Raw genomic sequence first — 13596 nt, 5'->3', positions numbered from 1 at the left:
CCTTAAATTATATTTTTCTGGCTTGAAACTTGAAAGTTTGTGTTAGTATATTACTTGCCACTAAAACACACTGAGGAATGAATATAATTCCATGGAAGAAGTTAAATAGTCATATAAACATTAGCATAATAAAAAAACTAGCTTTAGTTTAAAATTACTTTTTGCTAAGAGCCTTTGAAAAAAGTACACTTGTGGACAATGAAACAATCAGATTTTAAACAGACTTTTAAAGAGTTTATGGACAGATATTGAAGACTATATATGAGTCACTGGAGAAGCTGGCAGAACTAATGGTCTCACAGAATTTATACCAAATAATTTAATACAGTAGGTACATATATACGAACCTAGATCCTATTCTCAATATTTCTTAACCTTGATATAGATTAATTTCATTATGTATAACATACACTAACAAATCATATGGTTTTCATGTAAGTTTATTTTCACAGGGACCTTAATCCATATTTAAATGTAGTTCACAAAGCACTCTGTGTTTTCAGGAGGAACATTTATTAAATACGAAAGGGAAAACTCACTAATTAGAATACAATTTTTGTTTACATGAGATTAGAACTTTAGAATTAGATAAGGTATTTTAGAGAAAATGTAGTTTCTCTTTATAGATGAAGAAAGCAGAGAATAGAGAGATCAAGGTAATTTTTCATATCCAAAAATTTTGTCAACACAGCTCTAAATTTAAAACCTGCCAAACCCAGAACCTGTGTAAGGCAGAAACCTGTCAGACAAGGAAAAGTCAAATATTTTCCAGTAAAATGAGCAATATAAAAGTGGTAAGAATATACCCTGTCAAAGGCAAAAACTTGTGAGGCCCAGAAAACAAGGCAGTCCACTGAATTCTGGCTCTCACAGGTTTCACTGTATTTAACTAATGCCACAGGCAAAGCATGGCAGTTCACTTCTTTCAAGACAATAAGAGTAAACTTCAAAAATTGTATAACTATCTGAGCCAAAGACTAATAGCATATTACTGGTGAAGTGAAAAAGCTTCTTTATAGAAACCCTATTTTCAAAAACTAAAATATGTATATTAAGTATAAAAGATATACACACAAATATACATATATTCCATGTATATTTAAAGGTTGAAATTCATCTTAGGGTAAAAATGGAAAGAAAGTCTGAACATAAACATTTTAAAGAATTAAGATTAGAAGTGAACCTTCATTTCCCTTAATCTTTTTAAGAGGAGGCACTTCAGCTAGAGTACTATCACTCCTGCTTTCTGTCTTTACCCTTCTTCACCTCCCTTTGGGAGGAGAAGCTATTGTAGAGAACTAACTGGATATGCTTTGCTCAGCTCTTCATGGTTCTCTTTTGAATCTACCTATCTGCAAAGACAGTTCATATTAAATGGTTTCTGACATGTGCTAAGGAGCTGCCAGTGTAGTCCTACACTGCCTGTGTGAGTAAATCAATACAACTGTTATGTATTAAGAAGTGCATTGGAGTTGCACGTCAAAGCCACCTGCACCAAACCAATTTTTATTCCATAAATGCTGATATTTTTATTTCAGTACATCTGACTTTTCTATTTCTCAATTGGCTCCAAAAGAGGAAAAGGGGTGTCATGTATTAACCTCTGGTCGTTAGCTGCCATTCAGTTGATTCCGACTCTGGTGACCTCATGTGTACAGAGTAGAACTGCACCATTGGGTTTTCAATGCTGTGACCTTTCGGAAGCAGATCACCAGGCCTATCTTCCAAGGGGCCCCTGGGTGTGTTTGAATGGCCAACCTTTCGGTTAGTAGTCCAGCGCTTAACCATTATTCCTTAATAGGAACCCCTACTAACTCCCTAAAATAAAATTCAGATTCAGAACATGAAGAAAATGTCTTTTAGGATAAGGCTCTTCAATAAAGCAAATGCTTTAAAAAGTTAGAAGGATCTGGTCAGTACAAAATTATAAGATGTACACAGTAGGGCTTAGTGTCTTATGAAAAAAAAATTTAAATCACACACAAAATACTATCATCATCAAATAAAATGTAACTAGCTTCTTGCATAAGGAATTCTTTCCTATATTAATTATCTGATTTTTTAAACCATTTACGTGGATTAAATAACCAAGCTCCTACAACATATCTGAAAAGGTGCTCATCTCTAAAATTTATAGAAAACATCAACACTGCAACAACAAACAGACAAATAATCCAATTAAAAAATGGGCAAAGGACATGAACAGACACTTCACCAAAGAGGACATTCAGGCAGCTAACAAACACATGAAGAGATGTTCATGATCATTAGGCGAGATGCAAATTAGAGAGATACAAATCAAAGCTACAGTGAGATATCTCATCCCTGCTAAAATGGCACTGATCAAAAAAACAGACAACAAATGCAGGCAAGAAAAGTGGAATGCTCATGCACTGCTGGTGGGAATGTCAAATGGCACAACTTCTATGGAAAACGGTATGGCACTTCCTTAAAAAGCTAGAAATAGAATTACCATATGATCCAGCAATCCCTCTCTTACTTCAAGACAAATAATAGGTTTATTAGAATAGGTTTACACACAGAAAGAAACATTCTTTGATAGTTTCCAGGGAGGGAAACAGGAGGGAAGGAGAATCATTAACTAGATAGTAGACAAGTGTTAATTCTGGTGAAGGATAAGGGAATATACAACAGGGAAAGTCAGCACAATGTGACCAAGGCAAAAGAAGCTACTGAGAGTTACACAAGAATAAAGGGCAATTACAGTAAATGCTGTTAACATATACAACCCTGCAACAACAGTAATAACAATAATTTGGAAGTAGATACATGGACTAATATGTATGCTAAATAGGTGAGGGATGTTGTACAAGAGTATACCTGTGTACATATGTAGGTATGGTTGTGGATATTTCTACATATATATTTGTGAATGCTGCATGTATACTCATATGTATAATAGAGCATATAGGGGGCACAGTTATAGAAACTACTTAGACATTAGGACTGAACTACTGGACATGAAGGCTAAGTACCATAGTCTCAGGGGACAACGAGGTCAATTGGCAAAACACAGTTCATAAAGATAATGTTCTACATCCTAGCCTGGTGAGTAGCATCTGGGGACTTAAAAGCTTTCAAGCAGCCATCTAAGAAGCAACTATTGGTCTCTTCCCACCAGGAACAAAGGAGAACAAAGAAAACTGAAGACCCAATGAAGCAATTAACCCAAAGGACTAATGGCCCACGTGAAATACAGCCTCCTCTAACCTGAGACCAGAAAAACTAGAAGGTGCCTGGCTACCACTACCAAGTACTCTGACTGGGATCACAATAGGAAGTCCCAGGTAGAATAGGCAAAAAACGTAGAACAAAATTCAAATGAAAAAGAGAGAGACCAGACTCACTGGTCTAACAAAGACTGGAGGAACCTCTGAGAGTACTGCCCTAAGAGGAACTTCTAACTTGGAACTATAGACACTCCCAGAAGCCACCTTTCAGCAAAATAATAGATGGGGCTATAAAATCAACAGTAACATCTGTGAAGAATGTGCTCCTTAGAACATATGCCCAAAACCAAAGATGAGAAGACAGGGAGGGACAGGAAAACCAGACTAATGGAAACAGGGAACCTAGGGAGGAAACGGGGAGAGTGCTGACGCACTACAGGGATTATAACCAAGATCATGAAACAATTTGTGTAAGAATCACTGAATGGAAAATTAAATTGCTGTGTAAACCTTCACCTAAAGCACAATAAAATGTTAAATAACAATAACCAAACTCCTGGGTGTTATTATTCATAAACATACACTGGTAATATAGAAAAACTTTACAAACAATATGCTCTGTTGCTAGAGATAACGATTTAGTCTGATGCAAAACACATATAAACACACACAATAAGGTCACACGTGGATTGTAAGACACAACTATAACCAAGGAAAAAAGCTTCTTTCATTAATTCTAGGGAATTACTTAAATAAATCCTTTAAGCAAATTTCCTTTAGAAAATAATAGGTCCTCTAGAAATATTAAACCAGTCGCCGTCAAGTCCATTCCAGCTCATGGAGACTCCATGTGTGTCAGACTAAAACTGTGCTCCACAGGGTTTCCATTGGCTGATTTTTCACAAGTAGATTGTCATGTCTTTTTTCTGAGGTGCCTCTGGGTGGACTCAAAATTACAACCTTTCAGTTAGCAGTCGAGCACATTAACAGTTTGCACCACCCAGCGACTCCTCTAGTAAAATTCAAGCAAAATTCAACATATCTGTGAACACCATTTTGGAAAATGGTATAAGAAATCATTGTTTTTATAGTTCCTGAAAGCTACCGTCATCAGAGGAATACAAGTGTTTTAAACTCACATATTTTTTCTATTGCATTTTATTTATGTATTAAAGAGTTTCAAAAGCTATTTGGTAGGCTATTCTAAGAAATGTTAAAGGAGGGAAGTGAGTGGTTTTAATACTTTAAAAGCTTGCTTACCTGACGATTCTAAAATATTGATTTGTAGAAGGCAATCAAAATGTATAGAAAACATTAAGAAAACAAAAATTCACTGTAATGCTACCACCCAAAAAGTTTTATTTAAAGGCTGTCCTTTAAATTTTATTTTACTGCTTTCTGAGAATTAAATATATGTGATATAAAACTACAAGAAATAAAGTTATACTATGTTTCCCTTTTCAGATTAAGTTGTTGTTATTTGCTCCATGCAGTTTTCAAGGCTGTGACCTATCAGAAGCAGATCGCCAGGCCTGTCTCCCGAGGAGCCTTTGGGTGGATTTGAATCTCCAACCTTCTGGCTAGGAGTCAAGCACTTAGTCATTTGCACCATTGATGAACTTTTTCAGATCAAATTAATAATAAGCTATTTCACAACTTGAACATTTATTACAATGTGACATTTTAACGTACTTTGGTCTGATGTATACATTATTAAACTATTTGGACTTACTAGAGTCAGTGCATAAAACAAAGTTCCCATACTATCTTTATAATGGGATAAATGTAATGAAAATAATCCAATCTGTATATTTAACAGCACTTTCTGTCAGAGCCCACAGTAAAATGAAAACATGACTGTGTAAAATAGCAGAAATCAGAAAAGCCTTTTTAAACCAATTTCTTTCCTTCGAAAAATGATTAAATAAGAAATTGGAATTAAACAGGCAAAAAAGAGGAAAGAAACAGGTGAAAAACTGTTGGGAGGGGGTCCTGCTTTAAACATTATGCAAATGTGAATGTGTTAGAAAGAAATCAGAACACAGGACATTTACTCACAAAGTTGTAAGAAAAACTGGGCTATTTAAACTTTTGCAGATTTGTGAATTCCAGTTATGGCACAATAACTAGCACAGTTGTTTTTTTTTTAATTCCACTAGCCTGATCTAGTATCTTCCTATAATAAAATGATCTCCTTGAAGCAACAGAGCTTACAATACATCTAGCAATGCATTTTAACATCAGCCTTTGTGACAAACTAATGGCCTAGATCACAAATCTAATTCATAGTTATATGGGAAAATTGATATTTATATATATATTGACATAAATATGTATAGATCTATAGATTTATATATACTTATGAAATCAGTAGTTTGATGATTCCACCTATGACTGCAGGATTAAGAAAACAAACACTAGACGATACGTCAACGAACTCAAAAGAGAACACTATACAAAAGTGGTTTAATACGTATCAATCATCCAGACAACTCAGCCCTTAAAAGTAGGGTCAAGTTTTCAGTAGGTCATATGTTTTAGGATACAGAGGATCAAGAGCTAATTTCTAGAAGTCTTCCAGTACAAGAAAGAAAGTAATATACCACAATACATTTTTACTAGTAGTATTTCTAGGGAAATTACAGAACTTTCTAGAACTTATGGGTATAGTCCTTCAAACATTCACACAGAATATACTATTCTAAAACAAAAGGAAAAGAAAACAAAAGAGAGCATTTGTTTTTGACAGTTAAATGTTTTATCTTTACTGTTGGAAAAATTAAACATTATATACAGTACTCAATTTTTAAGGAGCCCTGGTGGCGCAGTGGTTAAGAGCTCACCTGCTAACCAAAAGGAAAATGTCCTATTTTACAATTGAAATTTAAAAATGTACTTACCTTGAACCATATAAAACCACAACTAAGGAGATAATGATTGTGTACAGAGCTTGCCTTAATGCAGAGCAAGCAAATGTCTCTGTGGTATGGACTTTCCCAAAATATCTCCCACATGGGCCTATCCCTGATGCCTGAAATTCCTTTGCAGTTAACACCAGTTAGAAATGCAAATGAATCTATAGCATTCATCATCATAATTAAGAACATTTTACCACATGCCAGCTTTTTAGGTCCTTTGGATTCTTTACAATATGATACATAACTAGAACATGTTTGAAGGAGTAAAACATGTAGAGAATGCAAAAAGTACAAGGCAGGAATACAGATTTGAATGCAGAGGTCTGATTCAGTTTGGCAGGATGAGAACAGCAGTTGGGTAAAAGAGCAGAGTCCTGCAAACAAGGGTGTCAGGAATGCTTAAAGAGGTCTACGGTAGAAAAATAATGACAAATGTTTCCAATCTGGCATTACAATTTCTTCTATGACCAACTCTGTATACATAAGAGCTTTAAGAACGTAATGCATCTTATAAATTGTAAGTTATCATTAACAAAAATAAATAAGAGGACTTCTAAACGTTTAATTTACATATTTGTGTTTAAGAACTAATGTTTTTTCCCAAATCTTTACTGAATTTTGTCTTTTAATTTTAATTAAAAACCAAACCAAACCCACTGCCACTGAGTTGATTCCAACTCATAGCAATCCTTTAGGAATGAGCAGAATAGCCTCATAGGGTTTCCAAGGCTGTAATCTTTGTGGAAGCAGGCTGCCATGTCTTTGTCCCATGAAGTGCCTGGTGGGTTTGAATCACCAAACCTTTTGGTTAGCAGTTGAACGCTTTAACCACTGCACCACCAAAACCAAACCCACTGCCATCAAGTCGATTCCGACTCACAGTGACCCTTCAGGACAGAGTCGAACTGCCCCATAGGGTTTCCAAGGAGCTGCTGGTAGATTTGAACTGCCAACATTTTGGTTAGCAGCTGTAGTTCTTAACCACTGTACCACTAGGGCTCCTAATTTTAATTAATGCATGCTTATTAAAGATAATTTGAAAAATACTACAAAGTTTATAGAAAAATTAAAAATCACCTCTAATTCCTTCATCCTGCGATATTACTCTTAATATTGGGGGGGGGGATTTGATGTGCAGTTATTTGTCATACATACGTATGTGAATATATACATACATAACAGTTTAGATATTACACAGCTTCATATCTTAATTTTTATATAAAATTACATCATGAGCATTTTTCTATGCCATTAAATATTCTTCAAAATCATGGTTTTTAAGGCCACATGATGAAAACTAGTGGTTTTTAATGTTTGTTCTCTTGCAAACTATTTTGATTTTAAACCTACTCCTACAGCAACCTAAGGATAAACATTTTTAAATCCCCTCTTCTGAAGATACATCAAGCCTTGAATGAAATCAATACTATTGCTTTGAATTTAAGAGTCTGAAAGAGTTTCAGGATTTCTCTTATCTAAAACATTTAACTAGAAAAGCAAACTTAAATAAATGCTAAGACTGAAAAGGGTTAAACAGTGTTGGATCCCTGTTTTAACTAATTCCAGAAGGTGGACACATGTCACAGTACTCATACTGTGTGAGTAAAATGCTGTTATATATGTACATATACATAGTGTCAGACAGTCCCTTGGGTGGCACAAATGGTTAAGTGGTGGACTATAACCGAAAAGGTGGTGGTTCAAACCCACCCAGAAGCACCTCAGAAGTAAAGCCTGGCAATTTGTTTCCAAAAGGTAACAGCCTTGAAAACCCTATGAAGCAGTTCTACTTTGCACACATGGGGTTGCCATTATTCAGAACTGACTGTATGGCAGCTAACAACAACAATACGTATATATAAAGTCGTTGCCTCCAGTCGATTCTGACTCATAGCGACCCTAAAGGACAGAGTAGAACTGCCCCATAGGGTTTCCAAGGAGCATCTGGTGGATTCCAAATGCCAACCTTTTGGTTAGTAGCCATAGCCCTTAACCACTACACCACCAGGGTTTCCAAAAGCTAACTGTCAGAAGTGCGATACATATATATATATACACACACACACAAACACACCCATATTTAAATACATTTGAAGCTGTAAATTCAAGTGGATTTAAGAATTCTGTTTCCTCTTGGCCTAGGAGCCAAATTAGGCACCTTTGCTTAGCTTCAGTCAGCTGGCTTCGGCATTTTTAAAAACATGTTTGCTTACTTGCTGACTCAGACATACACCTCCCCCTCCTACGTATATATACAGAAAAAACCAAACCCGTTGCCGTTGGGTAGATTTCGACTCATAGTGATTGTAGGGGACATAGTAGAACTGCCCTATAGGGTTTCCAAAGAGCACCTGGTGGAGAAACACAGACATAATATATTTGTTATTTCACAGAGCTTGCTTACTTCAGTGGCATTATTCGGGAAAGTAGCAGACATTATTCAGTCCCTTTGATATTTCATATAAATTAAGAATACTGTTTGAGTTAACTTACAAGCACAGTAATCACATTTACTCCATATAAATCCAGGGATCCCTGGTTGCACAGCGGTTAAGAGCTCGGCTGCTAATCACAATGCCAATAGTTCAAAATCACCAGCTCCTCCTTGGAAACCCTATGGGGCAGTTCTACTCTGACCTATAGGGTCACTTATGAGTCGGAATCCGCTCCATGGCAACGGGTTTGGTTTTCTGATTTTATACAAATCCACCCCAAACTATCAATGTATGTACTGAACGCCTGCAATTAGTCAAACTGTCCTAAAACAGGAACATCTTCTACATCGATAGATATTTTTTAGGAGTTGAAGCACAACATAACATAAACCAGAAGAGTGACAATGACAAGGTGCAGTGTCTGTTGCACGTATACTATGAATTCTGTTTAAATTTTCACTCCCAATGTCTCAAATCTTTTTTGTCTGGTTTAGACAGGGTAGTCATTAATCAAAAAAGAGCTTGGCCTCCAAAATCAAGATCCATCTAATTCCTGGGTCAAATTCTTATATAGCATACCGGAAGCTGTCCAATTTTTGTCAATATTTATTCAGAGGCTTTGGAAGTAGATGAATCTCAGGATAATCATTTAGTCTTGTTCCTAGCCTTCAGACAGCTGAGATATTATAATCCCCAGATACACAGACCACCCTTTAAGGAAAGAAATGCGCGCGCCAAGTCTATGGGTGTTCGTGTGTGTGTGAGTGTGTGTGTGTGTGTACGCGCGCGTCTGTGCTAAAAAGCCTACGTAGGAACTACCGACTAGCACAGTAACAACAAAAATACGAGAATTGTCATTTGGATATATTTAAAAATTCTACTAGGGAGAGGAGGATGATACGATTTTCTTCGTAAACAGGGAGATGGGACTGGAAGATCCCAGGCACCTTCAATGACGCTAAAATGTGAAGAGCAGCCAAGAATCTGCGACTCTGGGTGAGGCGTCCCAGTCAGCTCTATGGAAACGAAGGGGGCGAGTGGCCTAGTGCCCTCCCGGCGGAGAACAGAGCCCCGGCGCTGAGCAAACGGAAGGTGGGGGGAGGGGCGCTCTGCACTGCAGACAGGCGCTAGGCGGCCATCCCCGCCTGCGGGGCGGGGTCTGTAGCCGCAGCCCACCAACGCGGGCGCGGAGCGCAGCGATATGGGCGAGTGGGAACGAACAGCGGCTGAGAAAAGCGCGAGAGGCGGGCACCGCCGCCACCCACCTCAGCCCCTTCCCAACTTTCCTGCCGAGTAGCGGCAGAAACTTCAGGGGGCACAGCATAGAGAAGAAACATTCCCAGAGTCAGGGTATACTGTGTCTTCGGAGACGAGACCTTTTACCTTCCTAGCCGGAGTGTCTGGGCTGCTTCTTTCGGGTGGCGGTGGCGGCAGGGGCGACGACTGCAGCTGCAGCACTCGCTGCTTCATTAATCCCGGCTCTGGGAAATAATTTCCCGCCGCGCGCACAGCGGCACCGGAAGCGATTGTGGGACTTCCGGGTGGTTGTTAGTGACGCTCTCGAGCTGTCGTCAGGGAGAAGTGAGCGGGTGCGGTACTTGACTATGTGGCCAGAGGGTCAGGCTTCTTTCGGATCAGCACCGGAGGTGGGAGACTGGTAAGTGATTTTTCTGAGTTGCCTCCAGGGCCTAATATTTCCGGCCGAGGCTCTGGGCAGCGCCTTGGCCGGCCCGGAAAGCGGGAGGGCGAGGATTGATCCAGTCAAAGTCCCCATCCAGACCCCTGGTGCTTGATCCGTTTTGCGGCTGGAGAAGGCCCTGGGATATCGGCTCACCGGCTTCGCGACTCGCAGTGTATGTATCCAATTTGGAACTCGACCTCTGGCCCTCAAGTATCCTTGGCCGAGGCGAAAGACATCGTGTACCCCGACTCAGCTTAGTGCGAAATCTCTCTACCAGTCATTAAGGAGTGTTCTTACTTTCTCCCATTGGTAGGATTTGGTCACCTTCGATTCTCGAGAGTTGCTTTACCATCCTTTTCCTTAGTTCTGTTTCCATAGCCCTGGTTCTCTTGCCTGGGAGGCAGGCAATCTGCTGAAGTGGACAACTTTTACAGATATTTGGCAAGTGGGGTGAGAGGGTCGTTCCTGATTTAGAATTAATTAAACGTCCTCGCTGCAGTTTGAGTTAAATGTGGAGAATGGTCTTTGTTCACCTGGCTGCTACAAGGTATGAGAACAAGTTTGTAGTTCTATGCGTGGGCTTTAGAAACTCGTTTTGTCTTTTGGAAACCAGTGATCCGGAAGTAGGTGGGCTCTCAGAAAGGAATGGACATACGCTGCTCCAGGTATCCTAGACAAGGTGGGATTCAGGAAAATTTTGGATGGAGGTCTAGGTAACCAGAGTACAGTACTTCTAAAGAGAAATTGCTTCCGGCCGAACGGATAATGTAAGGAAAGGTGCTCAATCACTCGGAGATTTGAAAGATGTGTTGTGGTGAATCTGGGTGACTTCTCTCTTTGAGTACTGCAGTTTCTTCAGGTAAGTAGTCTTCACTCACCACCTTATATCCACATAATCATCTTTTTTTCTCATAACATGCAGCTGATTGATTTTCCAAAACAGCCAGTTCCAAAAATAGAAATTCTAGGGATTACTCTGCTATAAAGAAAAAATGTAATATGTTCAGTTCAAAGCTCCCCGATGCATCAGGCAAATGCTTTATTACCCCTTGAGAGTAAATGCAATTTTGTTTAGAGCGGCACGTTGATCGTCTAATCTCCTTGTTCGTTAATTTTTCAATAAACTTTTATAATCTCACCATTTGGTCCCATTTTTGTCATTTTTATTGAATCTGTATTTTTTCTTTATTTCTTCAATTGAAAAGATGGTAAATTACTTCCGGGAGATTACATTTTGTTTCTATATAGCACCTTGCTTTAGACAGCCAGTGATTTTTTTTTTTTATCATTGCTCTTGATTTGTTATATCTCCATTCAAATTAATATAGCTGACCACTGAATAACTACGAGTAGCTACTGTCTGTCAGGCACTTTACATTCATTATTTTAGGTTTAATGCTTACTACAACTCTTCAAGAAAAAATCATATTATCCCTATTTTGCAAAAATTTTATATTGAGACTCAAAGAGGTTGTGATTTCCCACAAGTTTTACAGTTAAATAGCCCAATGGAGATTTGAACTTAGTCTGCCTGACTCCAAAACTTTGGCTCTTTTTACTGTCCTATATACTTCTTTTCATCAATAAACATATCAGAATCATTCTTTTCACTCTCAGGTAAAATTGGATAGATAGTATGTCACATTCAGAAGTGAAATGGATAGCAAAACTTGAGAATAAAGGGAATTAAGGCATGTGTTCACCACCTTAAGGTAATTTCCACATATGAATAATCCAGTTTCTTTGTTGATCTTTGGTCATTTTTATCGTCCTAACTCAAACACACCTGTATTGTGCATTGGCATAATACTTGGGACAAATACAAGAGATCTAGAGACCATCAGCATGTTGGTGGCTTTAAGTCCTGAGTATCAGTTGTCTCTTTAAGCAGGTTTTTTACGCATATGCGTTTTTATATATGTATATTTATGTGTATGTTTGTAGAGCAAAAAAAGGAGAGAATGAGCACAAATTCATAAAATTAAGCTTTGTAATGCTGTGTAAGGAATTGTTATTTGCTGATTATTAGCAAAACTATTTCACTCATGTAACTTTCAGACAGATGGTGATTATCACACATTTTAAGGGAGTATGCTTAATTAAGGAGCCCTGGTGATGAAGTGGTTAAGATCTCAGGCTGCTTACCAAAAGATCAGCAGTTCGAATCTACCAGCCACTCCTTGAAAACCCTATGGGGCAGTTCTGCGCTGTCCTATAGGGTCACTATGAGTCAGAATCGACTTGATGGCAATGGGCTTGGCTTTTGCCCGTCTAGTATGCTGTTTTATGTAGAGAAATAGAAATAGCCTAATCGGGAATTTACTAAAACTAGTTAAAATGACCAGTACTAGAAATGACATAGAACTTAATTCTAAAGACTATCCAGGTTTACAGAGAAACATAAGTGTGTGTGTATACACATTTATATGTAGCCTCAAATGAAGCGGCTACATATATTAGTACATACATATTAGTAAATAGTACATACATATTAGTAAACAATACTAATGTGTGTTTGATTATGTTGTATTCACTTAAATACATGAAAGAAATTTGCTTCACAGATCCTACAGATAGACGTGAGGGACATTTTATTTTCTATCAAATTTGCTTATGAAGGTTGAGATTCTGTTTTTTCATCTCATACCCAGCATCTAGCACTGTGCGTGGCATGTAGTAGGAGCTCAGTAAATATTGAACGAATGATTCCTTTTTAAAATGTCTTTTATCCACAGGAAAGTATTTGTACGTGTGTTTTTAAGAAAAGGATTTACCACATAAATAAATGCATATTTATTTGTCGTTACTCAATCTTGACCTTAATGTCCACTCCACACTAATCCATTAAAGGCAGTACGGTATCCTGTAAAGAAGACTAGACTGTGAGACAGAAGATGAGCAAATACCTGATTGTTATTGAGTGTTTACTCTGCCATGCATTGTTACATATAATCCTTAACAGCACGGTGGGGTAATTGTTATCCTCCATTTGGTGTTCCTGTGTGCCATCAAGTTGATTCCGATTCATAGCAACCCTATATGACAAAGTAGAACTGCCCCATAGGGTTACCTAGGCTGTAATCTTTACGCGGAGCAGATCACCAGCTCTTCTCCTGCAGGGCAGCTAATGGGTTCAAACTGCTGACCTTTTGGTTAGCAGCCAAGTTAAGTAGTTAATCATTGTGCCACCAGGGCTCCTCTGTTTACAGATGAGAAAACGGAGGCACAGATAAGCTTTGTAAATTACCAGTTATTAAAGCCAGAGTTGCGATTTGAACCAAAGTGACTGACTTCAGAGGCCATAATCTTAACCACTACACTACACTGCCTCTAACTGAATATTAATCCTAGCTCATCTATTAACTAGGTGT

The 13596-nt window shown here is 38.2% G+C and overlaps 2 protein-coding genes across 3 annotated transcripts in view; one reads left to right on the top strand and one right to left on the bottom strand.

Annotated features, from left to right (window-relative positions):
* SLF1 (SMC5-SMC6 complex localization factor 1) overlaps positions 1-10118 on the bottom strand; it is a 75662-nt gene extending 65544 nt beyond the window's left edge. For both annotated transcript variants that reach the window (XM_023730119.1, XM_023730120.1), the window contains exon 1: positions 9928-10118. In XM_023730119.1, the coding sequence (XP_023585887.1) occupies positions 9928-10014 (87 nt within the window). In that variant the 5' untranslated portion in view covers positions 10015-10118. The remainder of the gene's footprint in view (positions 1-9927) is intronic.
* KIAA0825 (KIAA0825 ortholog) overlaps positions 10089-13596 on the top strand; it is a 281773-nt gene continuing 278265 nt past the window's right edge. The window contains exon 1 of the mRNA XM_023730118.1: positions 10089-10201. The gene's annotated coding sequence lies outside the window, so the exon portion shown is untranslated. The remainder of the gene's footprint in view (positions 10202-13596) is intronic.

The sequence above is a fragment of the Trichechus manatus genome, unplaced genomic scaffold (genome assembly GCF_000243295.1).
Source record: "Trichechus manatus latirostris isolate Lorelei unplaced genomic scaffold, TriManLat1.0 scaffold00032, whole genome shotgun sequence".
NCBI classification, from domain to species: Eukaryota; Metazoa; Chordata; class Mammalia; order Sirenia; family Trichechidae; genus Trichechus; species Trichechus manatus.
The sequence above is the reverse complement of the archived record's forward strand: the minus strand, read 5'-3'. Positions and strand labels throughout refer to the sequence as shown.